Raw genomic sequence first — 21,741 nt, forward strand, 5'->3', positions numbered from 1 at the left:
TTGATATTTAATAGATTATTATCCCCAGAAAGCGATCCGCCAATGGACTGACAACCTGGTTCCAACTTACCGCTAGGCAAACAGAGACGTGTGGAGTCAGGAAACTTGCCTAAGGTTTCGCACCGCCCGGGAATCGAACCCGGGTCCTCTCGCTTGTGAGGCGAGTGCTCTAACCACTACACTACAGGACTCCAATGTGATCATACTTCAAGTGTGAATATTTTAATCAATTAAGGAATTTATCTCTCAGCCTGCAACATCTTGAACTGGAAGTGAGAGCGAAAACAACTGAGCCAGGCTGGTGTCAATTTAACATTATTTCCTTGCCAGAACCCATTGTAACATCCTCTTTGCTAATTAACATGTAGGTAACACAGGAAAGGAGACTGGAAGGGAGTCAAAAACAATGTTCGTGCGTGTGTGTGTGTGTGTGTGGATGTATGTTAATCTATATTTAACCTGAACAAGAAACGACACATCAGTCAGGAACGACGCACGGAGCTTCAACCTTTCCGGGACTGTTGTTAATTAACCGAATGAGTAATTCTCTCTGCGCTGTGGGTGTTTGGGGAGCAAATTCAGTGTTAACCAATTCCCTGGACGCTCCAGTCTCCCATCATACCTGAGGCCTCGCCTCCTCATTCCTGGAAACAACCCAGAGCATCTAACATCTTTTTCAAAACAAATAAAAAAATAAAAATATGATTTGGTCACTCAGTCCACGACTGTTTGTGGGGCACTGCTGTGAGCAATTGGCTGCCATGTTTCGCCCTGAAAACACAGTCAATTCATTTTACAATATATTCTGTGAAGCTCTTTGGGTGAAGCTCTCAAGGACATGATAAGGGGCTATATTAAATGCAAGGTTTATTACTATACATTTATTATATCATCTAACACCACAGGGCACCCAAAACTACACACAATAATTTCAACTGTAGCCAACGGAGGTCTTAGTAATACATAATAATAATAATGCTTGCATTTAATACATCGGGAGAACGTCTCAAAGCGCTTCACGGGATTTACTGTAAAATGTAGTGACTGTGGATTCTGTAGGCGGACTTGGCAGCCAATTTGCGCATAGAATGTCCCACAAACAGCCATGAAGTGAGTGACTGATTTGATGAGGGTTTGTCGGCCAAGAAATTCTTCCTGCGTTCCCCTTACTTGTACAAGTCAAACGCTCCCACCTCTCTTTTGTATTCATTATCTGTTGATATAAACTCAAAACATTCACTTTAATTGTGGCCTCAACTCTAATCCCATTCCCCTGTTCTTTCCCCATTGTGTGATATTAATATTTCAGGAAAATGCTTGGCAGGACTAAAACTGGATGAAATTTCTGTCTTTTATCTGCATGTGTCCCTGTTTTTTAAAGTCACCAGTTTCCTGTCCCATCCCTTCCGCGCCCCTCCACACCCCACCAACCCACACACTCACTCACTCACTCAAAAAAATAACAGCTAGAGCTTTGTTAAACCTCCAATAAAAGCAGAAGTCGCTGGGAACACTCAGCGGGTCAGGCAGCATCTATTGGAGAGAGCAAAGTGAGCTAAAGTTTCGGGTCGACGGCCTTTCGTCAGTTGTCGTGACTTTTGTTTTTCCCTTTCAGCCTGTTCAACTGACAAAAGGTCATCCGCCTGAAATGTTAACTCACTTTCCTCTCTCCATAGATGCCGCCTGACCTGCTGAGTGTTTCCAGCGACTTCTGTTTTTGTTTCAGATTTCCAGCATCTGCAGCATTTTACCTTTTGTGTATTAAAGCTGCGTCTTCCTCCCTCCCTCCGTCCCTCCCTCCTCCCTCCCTCCCTCTCCTTCCTCAGGGCACAGAACATTTCTGAGCTTGGGGACTACAATGCGTTGGATAATTCCATAACATGTGGACTGGTGCCAACTTCCAGCACATATCAGCTACACTTGAACAAATATTTCCTCTGCAAGTTTAGTCCCAGGTTACACAGGAACTGCCAAGGCTTTGAGCCAACTGCAAGCATGACTCCGGCTCTAGGCAAACGCTTTTCCTGAAGACGAGGTAAGTCTGTACCAACTGCTTTCACCTCGACATCTGTTTTTGGGGGGAAGTAGCAGACTATAGGATATCAATATTCACAGCGCACAAAGAGAATGTTCAACCCTTCGTATCTGTGCTGGCGCTCGCTCCCCCACTGGAGCTCTCTGCTCTAAGCCCATTCCCCTGCTCTTTTATATCATTACTCTTCAAAAAGTCCCTTTAAAATGTTGTAACTGTCTCAGCCTGACAGAGACAGTGTGTGTGTGTGTGTGTGCGTGTGTAGGGGGGTGGGGGGGGCGAGGGGGGAGACAGACAGAGTCAATGTGAGAGTGTGTTTGTGTGAGACAGAGGATATAACAAGAACAACTTGCATTTATGCAGTGCCCTAACATCGCAAAGTGTGTAGATGTTAAGAGATTGAGCCTGTGTGTATGATTGACAGACAGGGGAAAGTTTGTGAGAGAGAGACAGACAGAGATTGTGTGTGCGAGAAACGGACAAGAGACTGTATTTGTGAGAGACAAAGACTGTGTGTGAGAGACAGAGACTGTGTGTGGGACAGAGGTTGGTGGGGTGGGGGCTCAGGCTTCCCCCCAGTTTTGTGAAGGGCTTCGAGATGTATTCCCAATGTGAAAGGTGTGATACGGTCCTCTCTGCCCCCACACTCGCATGGTCCCTTCGCATCGCTGTAATAAATGTCATTTTGTTGTTGTTGTTGTTGTAGCGATACAGTCCCTCAAACAAAATTGGTCACTCAATCCGCGACTGTTGGTGGGATATTTCCGTGCGCAATTGGCTGCATTTTGCCCATAAAATACACAGTTAATCCACTTCACAGTATATTCTGTGAAGCGTTTGGAGACGTCTCAACGAAGTGATAAGGCGCTTTCTCAAATCCAAGGATTATTATTATTCTATAAATATAAGGTGTGATAAATATTTATGACACAACGATGTCCCAAAAACAGCCATGAAGTGAACGACCAAATTACCTGTATGATTGTTGGGCAAACTCCCCTTTCTCTTTTCGGGTGGTGCCACAGGATCTTTAACGTCCACCTGAACATGCTCAGCACAGGCAGCCAGATGGGACCTTGGCTTAACGTCTCATCCGAAGGAAACCTAGGAATCCTCTGGCATGGAGACTTTTAAACACGGGTCGCACGCCCAGTTGACCAAAAATAAAAGGACTTACAGCAGTTTGTCTCCCATTCCCGGCAAAAAACATTTTCTTGTGTAATTCCGACAATGCATAATAATAATCCTTGCGTTTGATATGGCGCTTTATCACGTCTTCGAGAGTCGCAAAGCGCTTCACAGAACATACTGTAAACTGAATTGACTGTATTTTGTGTGCACAACACGGCAGAGGATTGGACACAGCATTGTCCCATAAACAGTCATGGATTGAGCGACCAGATTATTATTAAGGGATTAATACCTCCGGTCCCATGTACGCAACACACAGGAAGTGGCATAAGCAGCAATCTGACAACCTGGAAGTTAGCCATTTTGTAGAGAGGGAAGGCGGCTTGTCACCGCCAGAAGACAGACTCATGTACTAAAAGTGAAGCCACGTTAAAAATGGAGTAGGGGGCGTTATAAAGGGGTGGCCCTGTATTATTTATTATTATCTCCTTGTTATTGTGCTCGAGAGCCATCTCAAGATGTACCTCTTTGACCGTGCCTTTGGTAATCTTTCCCCTCCCCACCTCCCTTAGCTCCCAACCCCAGCCCGGGTGCTCAGCCAGCAGTGTCAAGTGCTTTTAGATGCCCTCCCCACGACATAAAAGGCGGATGTAAATGGGAAATTGCATTGCGTTGTGTTGCTCTGATAATCCCGCTTTTTGTTTTGTAGCTCATGGGATCTGAACAGGTGGAAATGGGGAATCAGGGGGAGCAAGAGAATGGAGGCGAAGGCAGCCAGCCCAAGGAAGTGTCCCATCAGAGTCCAACCACCCACGGCTTGAGCTGGTACTGCTGCTGCTCACGGTAGGTCAGTGACCCACATCCTCCAACCCCTCCTCCCTCCCCGTCCATCTCACAAAAAAAAGCATGTTATCTTTCATTTTGCCCTCAATATCTACAATCAATTCACTTCACAGTATATTCTATGAAGCGCTTTGAGGTGTATGAACGATGTGATAAAGGGCTATATCGAATGCAAGGATTATTATTACTATTTCAGATGAGCTGTGTTGACGAGATTTGGGGAAATTTACGCTGTATAATGTAATAATCCCTGGCTCCAAACTGGCCGACTTCCAGATGATCAGGTTGTTGCTGATGTCACTTGCTGTGAGCTGTGCGCATGCACACGGGAAGTGCCACAAGGACAGAGTGCACCGTCATTTTTGTACTAAATGAACGCTGCAGCCAATGCGCGCAGAGCAACGTCCCACAAACAGCCATAAAGTGGGAGATTGTTGGGCAGGACACAGGGAAAACTCCCTTCTCTTTACGAGTAGCGCCACAGGATCTTTAACGTCCACTAGAACAGGTAGATGGGACCTTCTCTGTCTCTTTAACGTCTCATCCAAAGGACGGGGCCTCTGCTAATGCAGTTCACCACAATACTGCACTGGAGCGTCAGCCTAGACTGTGAGCTCAAAGTCCCAATGTGGGCTTAATCAGTGCTTTCTATACTCAGTGCAGCTCCCAGCCTCTGGTACCCCCCTCCCCCTCCCAAGGGGACACTCCTCCAGCTCCGCTGGCTATTTGCTGGGAGGAAAGAACAACAATAATTTCCATCATGAGCTCCTGACAGTGGCAGAGCACGAAGCCGAGCTGGGGGGAGGTGGGAGGGTGTGACCATAGGTACTCTCGAAGAGGAAGGTCTTCAGGCACAACCTGAAGATTGGAAAGAAAGGGGCAAAGTGGAGGGATAGAGGAAGTGTGTTCCAGAGTTTTGGGGCGTAGTAGCTGGAAGCGTGGCCACCAATGGTGGAACGGAGGGCATGAGGGACATGCAGGAGGCCAGAGCCAGTCGAGCAGAGGCAGCCGGTTGTGAGTTGGGGAGTGAGCAGGTCAGAGAGGTATGGAGGGATTTGAGAACGAGTGTGAGGATCTTGAAATCAAAGAACACAGAAACTGATCTTATATAGTCAGCTTCTAGGTAAAGGCTGGTGGAACCCGGATGAAGGTTGAACAGATGGACAGGAACTAAAGGTTACTCACCCTTGCTAAGAATTGCAAGTCCTCTCCCTCCACAAGCTTGGCTAACAATGTCATAGAATCATAGAATTATACAGCATAGAAGGAGGCCATTTAGCCCATCGTGTCTGTTCTGGCTCTTTGAAAAGAGCTATCCAATTCAATCCCACTCCCCCGCGCTCTCCCCATAGCCCTGCAAACTTGTCCTCCCCAAATAATTATCTACGTCTCTCTTAAAAGCTGCTTTTGAATCGGCTTCCACCGGCCTTTCAGGCAATGCATTCCAGATCCTAACAACTCGCTGTGTGACAAAATTTCTCTTCACCTCCCCTCTGTTTCTTTTAACTATAAAAGATGTAATATGTTACATTTTCTAAGCGGCTTTAGCTGGTTAGACTCCAGCAGTGTCCCATCGCACACTCTGGGGTCTCCAAGCCTTGGCACTTGCCAACCTGCTCCAAATGCTTTCCAGAATTAGGACAGCGGGATGTGTCCCTTCAGGGAGAGAGTGCGCATTCCATTCCAACAATCTAAGGAAATTTACCTAAGTGGAGTCCTGTAGTGTAGTGCTTAGAGCGCTCACCTCGCAAGCGAGAGAACCTGGGTTCAATTCTCCGGCGGGAAAAAACCTTAGGCAAGTTTCCTTACTCCACACGCCTCTGTTTATCGAGCAGTGAGTCAGAATCTGGTTGTTGGTCGATTGGCGGATCACCTTTCCGGGGATAATCCGTTCAAAACATTTTTAAAAAAAATAATAGTCTTGTCACTCAATCCACGACTGTTTGTGGGACACTGCAATGTGCAAATAGCTGCAGTGTTTCTCCCACAAAATACACAGTCTATTTACTTTACAGTATGTTCTGTGAATCACTTTGAACCGTCTCGAAGGTGTGATAAGGCGCTATATCAAATGCAAGGATTATTATCATTATATTCTGTGAAGCGCTTTGAGATGTCTCCCTCTGCTCAGCGGGCTCCAGCCTGCTTCATGTTCCCCACCATTGGCGGGTGGGCCTTCTGCAACTCTGCCCCTACCCTTTGGAACTCCATCTCGCAGTCCCTCTGCCTCGCCCCCTCCCTTGCCTCCTTCAAGACCCATCTCAAGATCCTCCTCTTTGACCGTGCTTTCGATCTCCCTGTTTGCCACCCTCCCTCCACCCTCTTCAATCCCGACCCCCAGCTCAGGTCCAAAACTCTGACTGTCCAGTGCCTTGGGACGTCTTCCCGACGTGAAAGGTGCTAAACAAATGTACTTTTGTTGTGGTGGTTGTCTCAAGACATAATAAGGCGCTATGTCAAATGCAAGGATTATAATTATTATAGTTATTACTAAGTTTTCACCCCGTCTGGGTCCTCTCACTTGCGAGGCTCTGATACTTTACAGAACTCCACAAAGTCTTATGCTCCTGTGTAATCATCTTATCTTCCAGCTTCGCTCTCAGGAAAGAAAACGAAGAGGACAACAGCACGCAGCCGGCCTTTGAAGCGGGTGCAATAGAGGACAAGTTAGAGGCCAAAACTGAAACGCAAGTGGTGGTCACGATAGAGACACAGGCAGAAACTGTGAAGGACCCAGACAAAGTAGACATCCCAGAGCTCCCAGATGAAGTAGACATCCCAGTGATTCCAGACAAAGTGGACACTCCGGTGATTCCAGACAAAGTGGACACTGCAGTGATTTCCGACAAGGTTAATACTCCAATGGAAGCTGAAATGGAACCCAATGTGGAGGCCACAGAACCCACGAAAGAGAGGCAAGTGACATATTTTTTGTTCTATTTAATGAGACCTGATTAGCGAGCATTTTTTCAACGGGATTCAATCATAATCCCATTCGGGCGAGAATGTTAAACTGAAGTCCCATTGTGTGCTTGTATAGGTGGACGTTAAATAACCCGTGGCTTTATTGGAAAAGAGTTTCTTCTGGTGTCCTGGCCAACAATCCCCCAAATACAATTGATCACTTACTTCATGGCTGTTATAGGACATTGCTGTGTGGAGGTTGGCTGCCACATTCTTCCACAAAATACATGGTCATTACACTTTATAGTATAGGCACTTCTGAAGCGCTTTGAGACACCTCGATGACATGTTAAGACGCTGTTACAAATGCAAGGATTACTATTATGTTAACAATAATCTTTACATTTGGGAGAGCACGTTTCAAGTCAGGAAAACATCCTGAAATTGTGTGTTTTATGGGTGAATATGGCAGGCAATCTGCACACAGCAATGTCCCACAAACAACCGTGAAGTGAGTGACCGACTTTATCTGGGGGATTGTTGACCAGGACACCGGGAGAGAGAAACTCCCTTTTCTTTTCTGAATAGTGCCAAAGGATCTTTAACATCCATCTAAACAGGCAGAAGGGACCTTGGTTAATGTCAACAACAACAACTTGCACTTACATAGCGCCCTCCATGCAGGGCAGCATTTCAGAAATCTTAACAATGGTGGAGCTTGACTCCGAGCCGGTGGGGGGGGGGGGAGTGGGAAGTGACCGTAAGCATGGTCGAAAAAGAAGGAAAAAGAGGAGAGAGGGGGCAAGGCGGCAAGGCAAGGGGAGAGTGTTACAAAGTTTCGGGGCGTAGTGGCTGAAAGTAGGACCTCCAATGGTGGAGCGAGGACAAGTAGGAGGCCGGTGCAAGTCGAGCGGAGGCTCCGGGTGGTGGATTGGGGTGTGAGGAGGTCAGAGAGGTAGGGAGGTGCCAGGGAGTGAAGGGATTTGAACACGAGAGTGACGATCTTGAAGTAGATCTGTTCAGTGATGGGGAGCCAGTGGAGCCTGGGCCAGAGCCGGTGAGATGTGGGTACGGACTTTGGTCTGGGTCAGTATGTGGGCGGCAGAGTTCTGAATAAGCTGGATTTTTTGAATAGTGGAGCTGGGGAGATTGGCGAGGAGAGCGCCTAATCCAGGCGGGAGGTGACAAACGCATGCATGAGGGGTTTTGCTGCATTTGGGGTAAGTACGGTCCGAGGCAGACAATGTGGTGGAGGGGGAAGAAGGCGGTTCTGGTCAGTGACCGTATGTGGGGCAGGAAGGAAAGCTGGGGGTCAAAATGGACACCTAGATTACGCACTGGTTCAATGAATCTGAGGGAGAGCCCAGGAAGGTTGAGGACTTTAGATCCGCAGGAGTGAAGATGTTGACAGGAGCCAAGGAGTATGGCTTCCGTCTTGTCCATATTCAGCTTCAGGAAGTTTACACACCTCCAGGCTTTGATGTCTGCCAGACAAGCTGTTAGAACATCAGGGGACCTGGAGTTGGTACTGCAGGAGGCAAAGTAGATTTGTGTGTCATCCGAATACATGTGGAAGTTTACCCCGTGTCTGCGGATGACATTGCCAAGAGGGAGCATGTAGATACGGAAGAAAGGGGGCCAAGGATGGAGCCCTGGGGTACCCCGCAGGTGACCGGGTGGGGGGGGGAGAGGAGAAACCATTTGCAGAGATGAAATGGAGGAGGTTGGTTAAGTTGGACTCGAACCATGTCTCATCAAAAGGACGGCATCTCCATCAATGCAACACTTCCCCCAGCACTGCACTGGAGTGTCTTATGGAATGCAAGTCCTGACGTGGGGCTTGAACCCACAACCTTCTGACTCAGAGCGAGAGTGCTACCAACTGCGCCAGGCTGACGCACTGTGTCAGGTGTATGAAAGACGCTTTAAGGGGAAAGGGAGCAGGGGATTGAATGGAAAGCTTGCGCTGGGAGGAGGGACAGGCTTGAGGGGCCGAATGGCCTTGATTTGCGTTGTAAATGTTTCTGGTTGCCCCAATAAAATTGTGCGTTCCCTGCGGTGTGCTGGAGCCCTCGAAACATGCTGGCAAACATGTTTTTGTTATTGCACGTAGAGGTTGTCAATGGAAAAACACACAAGGAAGTAACAGCGTGCTATCCCCACAGCTCAGCAACTGTCCAGAGAAGAGAACGGCAAGACTTCAGAATCATAGAATCTCACAGCACAGAAGGAGGCCATTCGGCCCACTGTGCCTGTGCCGGCTTTTGAAAGAGCTATTAACTAGTCTCACTCCCCCGCTCTTATTCCATGACCCTGCAAATTTTTCCTTTTTAAGTACGTATCCAATTCACTCCTGAAAGCTACGATCAAATCTGCTTCCACCACTCTTTCAGGCAATGCGTTCCAAATCATAACAACTCGCTGCGTAAAAAAAAAAAAAACTCTCCTCGTCTCCCCTTCTGGTTCTTTTGACAATTATCTTAAATCTGTGTCCCTGGTTACCGACCCACCTGCCAGCGGAAACAGTTTCTCCCTATTTGCTCTATCAAAAACCCTCATAATTTTGAACACTTCTATTCAATCTTCCCTCATCCTTCTCTGCTCCAAGGAGAACAATTCAAGCCTCTCTAGTCTCTCCGTTGGGGATGCAATTTCAATAACAACCATAGAATAATAAAAGGAATAATTCTTGGACTAGATATTGCACCTTATGACAAACTTGAGGCTTCTCAAAGCGTTCACAGGATACACTGTCACAACAATAAAAAATAATTATTTTATTTGATGTTTGATCACGCCGTCGAAACGTTTCAAAAAGCCTCGATAGATTTTACTGCAGAGTGTAGTGACTGCGTGTTTTGTGGCCAGCCAATTTGCACAGAAAAAACCGTGCTGAGCACATCATTTCTGTTTGTAGGACATTCCTGTGTGCAAATCGTCTTGTCTACAAAATATGCAGTCACCGCACTCTGCAGTAAAAAGTAACTCTGAAGCGCTTTGACGTGTTTTGAGGATGTGATCAGCCTGGCTCAGTTGGTAGACCACGCCACTCCTCTGAGTCAGAAGGTTGTAGGTTCAAGCCACATGTCCAGATATTGATCTCAGATAGTCTAGGCTGACACACCAGTGCGGTGCTGGGGGAGGGGAGGGGGATTGCTGAATTGTTTGAGATGAGACCTTTAAGCCGAGGTCCTGTCTGCCGGTTCAGGTGGATGTTAAAGATCCCATGGCACAATTACAAAAGAGAAGGGAATTTCTCTCCCCGTTGTCCTGGCTGACAATCCCTCAAATGACACCGGTCATTCACTTCATGGCTGTTTGTGGGACGTTTCTGTGGTAAAACACACGGTCACTACACTTTACAGTATATCCTGTGAAGCGTTTTGAGATGTCCTCCCGACATGAAAGGCTAGATAAAATCCAAAGATTATTATTATTATTTATTACAGTATTTATGTTCAGGTTGTCTATGCCCCCCCTCACCCCATCCGTCAGCATGGGTGGCCAGACACCATTGTCAAACTCTTTGAGACGTCCTCCCGACATGAAAAGCTCTGTATAATTATGAACTACATAATACTGTACTGGCTTCCTCAATTAAGATTCCCTTTCTCCAGTGTGAACAATCTTCTGTGAGTGGGTTTCCATGGCAAGTAGACTTGTAACAGGATATCAGTCGGCTGTGCAACCCTTGAAACACTTACTGGATTAAAAACGGTCCCACGCAGGAATCGGTCGCAGATCAGCGACTGTGTTCATCAGCCCCTGAGCGAATAAATACAGCATCAAAAATATTTACAGGACTTATTTCCTCGCCTTATATGGGAAGGATGTGAAGCACGCACACGCACGTACGCACCTTCCCCCACTCTTTCCCAGCTGCTTTTCACTTCCTCCACTCGCTATAGAACAAACAATTCCTTGGCAACCACACAACGCCACACAGGAACAGAGGATCCAAGATGGCCAATTAAAATGGTCCCCTGTGCTCACACCCACGCAGCAGGTGAATCTGCTAACTCATGGAAACTAACCATGTCCTCTGTTTGTGCACTGAGACACTCACACGAAGGGTCACGGACGCAACACACAATGCGTGGCGCCAAGCTTGGGGTTTTAAAATAATAACGAGTTGGTCACTCAGTCCACCACTGGGACACTGCTGTGTGCCATCGGCCGCCGCATTTCGCTTACAAAATACACAGTCAATTCACTACACTGGTTATTTTCACACTCATGTTCAAATCCCTTCACTCTCTGGCCCCTCCCTACCTCTCCGACCTCCTCACTCCCCCAATCCACCACCCGGCGTCTCCGCTCGACTGGCACCGGCCTCCTGCTCGTCCCTCGCACCCTCCGCCCCACCATCGGAGATCGCACTTTCAGCCACTACACCCCGAAACTCTGGAACACTCTCCCTCAATCCCACCTGAAAACCTTCCTCTTCGACTGTGCTTACGGCCACCTCCCCCACACCACCCCCCCCACCCCCGGCTTGGAATCAGGCTCCACCATTGATAAGCGCTCTAAGATGCTGCCCTGTATGGAGGACTCTATAGTTGTCGTTGCTGTTGTTGTAGTGAAACTTCTCAATGATGTGACAAGGTGATTTTATCAAATGCGAGGATTATAAAAGTCTGTGAATAATAATAAAATAGTAATAATCCTTGCGTTTGATACAGCGCCTTGCACATTGGTTGGACGTCTCAAAACACTTCACAGGATTTTACGGTTGAGTCCAGAAAACTATGTGTTTTGTAGGCGAATGCGGAGAGCCATGTCTGCACAGTGATATCTCACAAATGGTCATGAAGCGAATGAATGATTTTATTGTTGGTGCCAATGGGATGTTTCCCGTCCGCTTGAATAGGCAGATGGGAACTTGGTTCAACATCTCAACCAAGGTGAGGGGGCCACCACTATGCTATGGGACTCCATAAACCCTTTACGTTACAGGGACTATCATCAAATGCAAGGATTGCTCTTGTTTTATGGCAATAATTAAACTTCTCCAATTTTCTCTCCTCTTTTACTTAGCTTTGAGTTCCCTGCAGTAAGTGAATTGGTATCGTGGGCTAACTCCTTTGACACTCTGATGAAGACTCGGGTCGGGAGGAATACCTTCCAAGAATTCCTGCGCACTGAGCACAGCGAAGAGAATATGCTCTTCTGGCTGATCTGCGAGGACTTCAAAAAGGAAAAGGACATGAAGGTGGTTGAAGAAAGAGCGAAAACTATATATGAAGCCTATGTTTCCACATTATCCCCCAGAGAGGTGAGAGACCCAGTGCGGCCCAGCCAAAGTCACGGGTTGTTTGTGCAGGTGTTTGTTTACTAAAGGAAGATGATAACGGGATGTAATCATAGGAACATAGGAACAGGAGGATGCCATTCAGCCCCTCGAGCTTGTTCTGCCATTCTTTTAGATCATGGCTGATCTGTATCTCAACTCCAATTATCCACCTTTGCCCCATTTCCCTTGATACCCTGATCTGACAAATATCTATCCACCTCAGTCTTGAAAAAAATAATAATAATAATAATCCTTGCATTTGATAGAGCGCTTTTCACGTCTTCCAGAAAATATGAATATTTTCTTTTATAAAATATGAATGGATCCAATAGCCACAACCTTTTGGGGGAGAGACTTCAAGATTTCCACTACCCTTTGTCTGAAAAAATGCATCTTGATTTCACTCCTAAATGGCCTTGCTCTAATTTTAAAGTGCTGCCCCCTTGTTGTGGATTCCCCACCAGAGGAAATAGTTTCTATTTCTATGTATTATTATCATCATCATTACATTAGTATGTATTATCTCTTTACTATTTTAAACACCTCAATCAGATTACCCCTCAACTTTCTAAACTCAAGGGAATAGAGACCAAGTTTAAGCAAATTGTCCTCATAATTTAACCCTTTAAGCACCTGGTGTCATTCTAGTGAATCTGCCCGGCACCCTTCCAGGATCAATAATATGTCACTGATTAGTGCTCCCAGTGTTAATTATTATTGATAGCCATACATACTGAGAGGACTGGACATTGGTAGGACTGGACAGGGATAGGACAGGACATGGATGGGTGGAGGCTAGCAAGGACTGTGCTGATGGGGGTATGGACTTTGCTACAGTCCTGTAGTCGTGGAGTCCTGTAGCTCAGTGGTTAGAGCACTCGCTTTGCAAGCGAGAGACCTGAGTTCAATTCCAGGCAGAGGGCCAAACCTTGGGCAAGTTTCCTTACTCCACACAGAGCCTAATAATAATCCCTCCAAAACAAAAAACAATAATAAAATTGGTCATTTTCAATCTACGACTGTTTGTGGGACATTGCTGTGCGCAATTGGCTGCCGCGTTCGCCCACAAATATACAGTCAATTCACTTTACAGTCTATTCTGTGAAGCGCTTTGGGACGTCCTCCCGACGTGAAAAGCGCTATATCAAATGCAAGGATTATTATTATTATTATTATTACAGGTGAGAATACGGGTGGTGGAGCGTTGAATTAGTTTGATTTTGTGAATGGAGTTAGCTGGGGAAACCAGCAAGGAGAGCAATGGAATAATCAAGGTGGGAGATGATGAACGCGTGGATAATAGTTGTGGCATGGACCCTGCTCACTATTAACAGCACACGTCATTGATGGAGCTTATCATTCACAGTACAACAACAACAACAACAAGATTCCATTTATAGAGCGCCTTTCACGTCGGGAGGACGTCCCAAGGTGCTGGACAGTTGGGTCAGGACCCGAGCAGGGGGGAAATGGTCAGGGTGAGTGGAGGGAAGGGAGGGAGCGAGGAGGGGGAAGAGAGTCGAGAGGGCAGCTGAAGGCTCGGTCAAAGAGAAAGGTCTTGAGACTGGCCTTGAAGGAGGAAAGGGAGGAGGCAAGGAGAAGGCACTGGGGGATAGAGTTCCAGAGCCTCGGGGCTGAGAGGCTGAAGGCCCGACCACCGATGTCTGTTCACCATTTTCTCTTTGACTGTGCCTTCAGCTCCCCTCTCGACTCTCTTCCTCCTCCTCGCTCCCTCCCTGCCCTCCCCTCACCCTGACCATTTCCCCCCTGCTCGGGTCATGACCCAACTGTGCAGCGCCTTGGGACGTCCTCCTGACGTGAAAGGCGCTCTATAAATGGAATCTTGTTGTTGTTGTTGTTGTTGCTGATGTTCACCATTCACTGTGTTCACCATTGACTGTGTTCATCATTGAATGTATTCACCGTTGAATGTGTTCATAACCAGTTCTGAGTCTGACACTGGAGGCGAATTTCCTAACCAACTACACTTGTGTAGTAGTAATAGTGGTGCCACTACCACATCATTGTGGTGGTTGAATGAGATGTTCTATGCCTTGAGTTGGCTGTGCAGTAGCTTTTGAGTGTTGGGTTGATCAATGGGATTCCATATTCAGAACCAATAGTGCTCTTCTCTCTGTCCCTTTCTCTTCCCCTCTCCCCCTCTAGTTGCCCCGTCCCCTCTACCCCAACCCCCAATTAAATGACGTGATTGAGTTGCAATGGGGGGTTGGGTGGGGGAGATGGTTATATGTGGAATTGGCTCTCTGAGAGTCTAGGAAGTACAAAGAACTGACCAGTGGTTCCTTGTTGAAAGATCTCTCCAGCATCCACACTCAACATCCCGCCATTGCTCTCTCTGTGTTGCTAAATCACCTTATTTAAAAAAAACTGAAAAAAATATTGTTTTCCCTCCAGTAGGTGACAGTACATTTAATAATTCATGTCAAAGGTAATTTAAAAAAATTAATACACACATATATATACGGAAGATCTTTTTGTAGTTACCCCCTACCAACCTGTCCACTCTCTCTGCTCAGCGGGCTTCAGCCTGCTTCATGTCCCAAGCCTTGCATCCTCCACCTTCGCAGGCGAGCCTTCAGTCTTTCTGCCCCCACCCTCTGGGATTCCATCCCGCAGTCCTTTTGCCTTGCCCCCTCCCTTGCCTCCTCCAAGATCCTTCTCAAAACCCTCCTCTTTAACCGTGCCTTCGATCACCCTCCCACCCCTACCCTCCCTGCTCTCCACCGCTCCTGATCCCAACCACCAGCTCGCGTGTGGATTCCTGACTGTTCAGCGCCTTGGGACGTCCTCCTGACGTTAATGTGCTATGCAAATGTAAGTTGTTGTTGTTGTGTTCACCATTGACTGTGTGTTCACCGTTGACTGTGTTCTCCATTGACTGTTTGTTCACCATTGACTGTGTTTACCAGTGACTGTGTTCTCCATTAACTGTGTATTCACCAGCGACTGAGTTGACCATTGACTGTGTTCACCATTGACTGTGTTCATCATTGACTGTGTTCACCATTGACTGTGTTCACCATTGATGGTGTTCACCATTGACTGTGTTCACCATTGACTGTGTTCACCATTGACTGTGTTCACCATTGACTGTGTTCACCTTTGACGGTGTTCACCAGTGACTGTTCACCATTGATGGTGTTCACCATGGACAGTGCTCAATAATTAACAGTGCTCACCATTGTTAGATTTGCTCTGGACTCAGTTCTTCTCTTGTGCTCTCCATAGGTGAGCCTCGACTCTCACGCCCGGCTAGTTGTCCATAAGAACCTGCTGAAACCATCGCCGCAGATGTTCAATGAGGCACAGATTCAGATCTACTCCCTCATGCACAGGGATTCCTTTCCCAGGTTCCTGAACTCTGAGATGTACAAGACTCTAGTTCAAAAGAGGAAGCCTTCTATTGCAGCCACTGAGAACCCCTGCCCATCACTCCCAGAGGGAGAGGAGTCAGGGAACATGCCATTCCCACAGGGAGAAGATCCAGGCAACACATCACTCCCAGAGGGAGAGGAACTAGGGAGCACATCACTCACACAAGGAGGGAGCCAGAGAACACAAAATGACATCAAGATTCAGAGCAACGGAACGATTTAAAGACCCCCAAAAAACTCATTATAGAGCGAGGGTTTACTGATATGTCCAGCAGGACCTTCTCAGTTAGGAAAAAAACAGAGTTAAAATGTACTGATATAGATCCCCTATCACGTCGTCGTTGTCTCAAAGTGCTTTGCAGGATATTCTATAAAGTGGATTGACTGTGTATTTTGTGAGTGAAACCCGGCAGCCTATTGCGCACAGCAGTGTCCCACAAACAGTCATGGATTGAGTGACCAAATTATTTATTTTTGAACCGATTATTACTCACCGGAAAGCGATCCGCCAATTGACTAACAACCGGGTTCCTACTTACTGCAAGGTAAACAGAGGCGTGTGGAGTAAGCAAACTTGCCTAACGTTTCGCCCCGCCCGGGAATCAAACCCAGGTCCTCTCGCTTGTGAGGCGAGTGCTCTAACCAATACGCTATAGGAGTCCACAAACAATAACAATAAAAATTTACCGCATTTCATAATGCTTTAAAAATATTAAGGGACACGATGAGATGGTAGGGAAGTGGCGGTAACTTGTAAGCCAAGGAATGGTCCTTGGTGGCGCAGGGGGTAGCAAAGGGCTGAATTTCTTATGTACACATGGCAAAAGGACCAGAGGAGAGGCAAGGAGAAATGTATTTATCCAGAGTGTTGGTAAGATTCGGAATGCACTGCCTGAAAGAGTGGTGTAAGCAGTTTCAATAATAGCTTTCAAAAGGGTTCCTGAAGAGAAAACATTTGCAAGGCTACGGGGTAAGAACGGGGGATAGGGACTAGTTAATAGTTCTTTCAAAGAGCTGGCACAAACATGATAGGCTGAATGGCCTCCTTCTGTGCTGTAAGATTTCATGACATCCCCATAATAATAATAATAATACTTGCATTTGATATAGCACCTTACTATGTCGTTGAAATGTCTCAAAGTGCTTTACAGGATGAACTGTAAAGTGAATTGACTATGTATTTTGTTAGCGAAACTATGTGAAGTTTCACTTAGCAGAATTGATTGCAAGTTACATAGGCTAATACCACTTGTTGGTGATATCTTCAGCAACAGTTTAGTGCCATTTTCATATCTTCATTTCCAAGAACCGAAGGAACGTCTTCCTGCAGAGGGAAGTTTAGGAGGAACTTCTTCCTGTGGAGGAAGTGTCGAGAATGTGGCACTAAATACACAGTCACTAAAAAAAAAATCACTTTGCACAAAAAACTCCTGTGAAGCGCTTTGACAAATTTGGTCACTCAATCCACGACTGTTTGTGGGACACTGCTGTTCACAATTGGCTGCCGCGTCTCGCCCACAAAATGTGGAGTCCTGTAGCTCAGTGGTTAGAGCACTCGCCTTGCAAGCGAGACACCTGGGTTCAATTCCAGGCAGAGGGCGAAACCTTGGGCAAGTTTCCATACCCCACACACCTAATAATAATCTCTCCACAACAAAACAATAATAAATTGGTCATTTTCAATCCACGACTGTTTGTGGGACACTGCTGTGCGCAATTGGCTGCCGCGTTCGCCCACAAATATACAGTCAATTCACTTTACAGCATATTCTGTGAAGCGCTTTGAGACGTCGAGAAGATGTGAAAAGCGCTCTATCAAATGCAAGGATTATTATTATTTTTATAGAACAGCTTCAAGGTATGGAAGCAGAGATTTATTCATACCTGACGGGGAAAGGAATAGAAGGGTAAAGAAGGGGAATAGGAAGGGTGGGGGCTTGTGTGGAGTATAAACACTGGTTGGACTGAACCGCCTGTTTCAATGCCACATCACTGTATAAAAGCTGGCGATATAAAGTGGTCGTCAGCGAGAACAAGTCAAAGGTCTCCAAGAAGGCAACTCACAGGGAAAAACGGCTTCAACATTAAAGCCGTGTTTGAGGAATTCTAAAATATGTCAAATCTGCGTTCTCAGGTGGTGGACAGGAACAGAGAAGGGAGTTTCTATTCTCCCTCTGTGTCCTGACCGACAATCCCCCAGATAAAATCGACCATTCACTTCCCAGCTGTTTGTGGGACATCCCTACGTGCAAATTGGCTGCTTCGTTGGCCTATGAAATACACAGTCACTAAAAAAAAGTCACTTTGCACAAAAAAATCCTGTGAAGCGCTTTGACAAATTTGGTCACTCAATCCACGACTGTTTGTGGGACTCTCTGTTCACAATTGGCTGCCGCGTCTCGCCCGCAAATATACAGTTAATTCACTTTAGAATCTATTCTTTGAAGTGTTTTGAGATGTCTAAAAGACGTGAAAGAGCGCTATATCAAATACAAGGATTATGATATTATTTGCTATTGCGCCTTGTCAAAATGGGTCAAAGCGTTTCACAGGATTTCACCTTAAAGTGGTGTGACTGTGTATTGTATGGATGATAGATGACATGACAGCCAATTTGCACACAGTAACATCCCCACAAACAGTCATGAAGTGAGTGACCCATTTTATGAGGGGGATTGTTGGACAGGACACGGTGAGAGAGAAACTCCCTTCTCTTTTCCGGTTGTGGTGCAGGATTTTTAATGTACATCTGAACAAGCAGTCGGGACAGTGATGAAACATTTCATCGAAGGATGGATTACAAGGAATGGGATGTGCAATGAAAAAATTTCACCCTGATATCAACAGCAACAACAACAAAATTACACTTATAGAGCGCCTTTCATGTCGGTAGGACGTCCCAAAGCGCTGAACAGTCAGATGTCGGGGCCCGAGCATTGGGGAGGGGTGGTGTAGGGGTGAGGGAAGGCAAAGAGGTGAAGGGAGACCAAAGGCACGGTCGAAGCGAAGGGTCTTGAGACCGGGCTTGAAGGAGGCGAGGGAGGATGTGAGGCGAAGGGACCGTGGGATGGAGTTCCAGAGTGTGGGGGCAGAGAGGCTGAAAGCACAGCCACCGATGGTAGGGCGGATCGGGCGGGAGACATGGAGCAGACCGGAGCCCGATGAACGGAGGGAGCGGGCAGGTTGGTAGGGAGTCAGCAGGTCAGAGAGGTAGGAGGGGGCAAATCCATGGATGGCCTTAAAGGTGAGGACGAGGAGGGAGATAATATAAAGACAGATAAAGTTCATTTTCTACCTTAAAGCAAAACATGTCTCATGTAGAAGATTCCGAGGTTCAGCAGTGATCCAAACCAAAAATTGTCATTTTAATAAAAATATTATAGGTTTTTAACAATGCCGACAAGGACAAAATGAAGATGCAAAAATACTTTGTGAAAGAGAGAGAGGGGGATGAGAGAGAGTGGGGTGGGAGAGAGAGCGAGCGATAGAGATGAATACAGAAAGGCACAATGGACATAGAAAGAGATAGGCAAAGGAAATGGGGAGAGAGAAACGGAGAGAAAGTGAAACAGATACAAAGGGCAGAGACACAGCCAGACCTAGTAAAGAGAAAAGAGGAGAGGGAAAGGGGAGAGAGGGGGAGAAACAGAGAGGAAGAGAGTCAGAGAAAGAGAGACAGACAAAAAACAAGAGAAAGAAAAGACAGAGAGGGAGAGAAAGAGAGAAAAATAGGGTATAGAGGGACAGATTTATTTATTTAGTTCTATGCAAAAAATAATTACTAAATGTGTACTTGATATATAAAGGTGTTTGCTATTGAACATCTGTATGTAAATTTTCACACAAGACTTTCAAGAAAACATATTAAATAAATGTGTATATAATATATATAGAGAGCGATGTACAATACAATAAAAATTTACGTTTAACAAGAAGTTATATTTGTATGGGGTCTTTCACGTCGGGAAGACGTCCCAAAGTGCTCCCACCCTTCAGAACTCCATCCCATAGTCCCTTCCCCTCGCCCCCTCCCTTGTCTCCTTCACCCTTCTCAAGACCGTCCTCTTCGGCCGTGCCTTTGGCCACCTTCCTAACAGCAGCCCTCCTGATCCCAACCCGCAGCTCGAGTCCAAATCCATGAAAGTCCAGTACCTTGTGAAGTCCTCCCAACATGAAAGACACTGTATAAATGTTGTGTGTGTTGTTGTTGTTGGAAAGACTGTCAAGTGTAAGAGGAACAACAGCAAAATTACATGCGTATAGCACCTTTCACGTCGTGAGGACATACCAAGGCGCTGGATAGTATTTTGAAAAGGAAAGTGACGGACCTCCCTTCACATTCATGTCACCAGTCACAGCAGCCTGAGGTCCACATTGTACCACAGTGTGACCCTCTTCGAGTTCAGTGTTAAAAACGCCTTAAATTTGATATAGAACAAACGAACAGAATGTATGCGTACGTTGCTGTTCTAATTCCACGGTACCTTCGTCTTCCTAGTTACATACTTTAGATTTATGGCTGCCCTCATCATTTCCCCATCAAGCTGTTTCTTCGCACTAATTCTCATTTTATTGGCAAGCTGTGCAGTTTTTGCTGACTCAAGCAGTGCGCCAACACACACTTTGGGATCTCCAAGCCTTGGCTCTTGCCAACTTGCGCTTAATACTTTCTGGAATTAGGTCAGCAGGATGCATCCCTCCAGGTCAAGAGTGCCCATTCCTTTCCAGTAATCTATCTCCGGGATTTCCATGCGTAGGTGGGATGCTTGGACTTCTCAGTTTGGCTTGGATATTCTTAAGCACGGTGATGGGTTTCCGCACAGCTTTGGCCACCCTCCTACCTTACCCTCCCTGCCCTCCACCCACCCTAATCCCAACACTCAACTCGGGTCCAAATCCCTGACTGTCCAGTGCCTTGGGGAGTCCTCTTGACATGAAAGGCGCTGTACAATAATATAATTTTGTATTGTATCACTCTGTTCTCATCGCTGTATGTTCTCCTCACTCTCCATTCTCCTTGCTCTCCATACTTAATCATTCTCGGATCTTCATCCATTTCCAGTTGTTTCTTTTTCTTGCAGAACCTACAGGATTTCGGTTTGGAACTTAACGATATCTACACGGTAAGAACCTCCGGGGTAAACCGGCGACGTTTCTTCACTCCACCCTTGTGTTGATCAGCACATCGCATCAAGCGAGTCCGCCAACTGCACAATCTCACCAGCAAAAAAAAAAGGAAGCATTTCAATTCTATCTGAATGCTCTGGAGAATATACGCCACACATCATGGATGGCTTCCAACATGTCGAATTAGCACAACTCCATCCTTGTATTAATTAGCACATCAAACCTGGGGCGGGGCGGGGGGGTTGGGCAGGGAACAGGGGTCTTTACCTTAAGTTTACCCTAAGTTTCCTTACTCCACACAGAGCCTAATAATAATCCCTCCAAAACCCAAAATAATAATAAATTGGTCATTTTCAATCTACAACTGTTTGTGGGACATTGCTGTGCGCAATTGGCTGCCGCGTTCGCCCACAAATATGCAGTCAATTCACTTTACAGTGTGTTCTGTGAAGCGCTTTGGGACGTCCTCCCGACGTGAAAAGCGCTATATCAAATGCAAGGATTATTATTATTATAGTATTTAGACACATAGAAACAGGAGGTCAGATATAAAAACTCCCTGTAGAGGGAGCTTTACTGTGTATCTAACCTCCTCCTGTTTCTGTGTTCCTACGTACAATGCAAAACACATTAATATTAATGCAGCACCTTTTATGTTGGGAGGATATCTCAAACTTGAGGCAGAAACCCGCCTGCTGATAGTGGGGCAGATAGGGCGGGGGACATGACACGGGCCAAATGGTGCAGCGCACTTGGAGGGAGACGAACTTCTGCAGGTTTATTTCACACCTGAAAATAATAATAATAATAATCCTTGCATGTGAGATGGCGCCTTACCACGTCATTGAGACGTCTCAAAGCACTTCACAGAATATACTGTAACGTGTGTCCTTTTTATGGGTGAAACGCAGCAGCCAATTGTGCACAGCAGTGTCCCACAAACAGTCATGGATTGAGAGGCCACATTTTTTGCGGGGAGGGTAAGATTATTACCCCAGGAAAGCGATCGTCAACCG

General features: G+C 46.3%; 1 protein-coding gene across 1 annotated transcript in view; it reads left to right on the forward strand.

Moving 5' to 3' along the window:
* Nucleotides 1-15,935, forward strand: part of LOC103187025 — a 51,565-nt gene extending 35,630 nt beyond the window's left edge. Inside the window, exons 4-7 of the mRNA XM_042333512.1 lie at nt 3,873-4,006; nt 6,598-6,921; nt 11,948-12,185; nt 15,453-15,935. Coding sequence (XP_042189446.1) covers nt 3,873-4,006; nt 6,598-6,921; nt 11,948-12,185; nt 15,453-15,821 — 1,065 coding nt within the window. The 3' untranslated portion in view covers nt 15,822-15,935. The remainder of the gene's footprint in view (nt 1-3,872; nt 4,007-6,597; nt 6,922-11,947; nt 12,186-15,452) is intronic.
* The last annotated feature ends 5,806 nt before the right edge of the window (nt 15,936-21,741 follow it).

Source organism: Callorhinchus milii, unplaced genomic scaffold (genome assembly GCF_018977255.1).
Source record: "Callorhinchus milii isolate IMCB2004 unplaced genomic scaffold, IMCB_Cmil_1.0 Scaffold3, whole genome shotgun sequence".
NCBI classification, from domain to species: Eukaryota; Metazoa; Chordata; class Chondrichthyes; order Chimaeriformes; family Callorhinchidae; genus Callorhinchus; species Callorhinchus milii.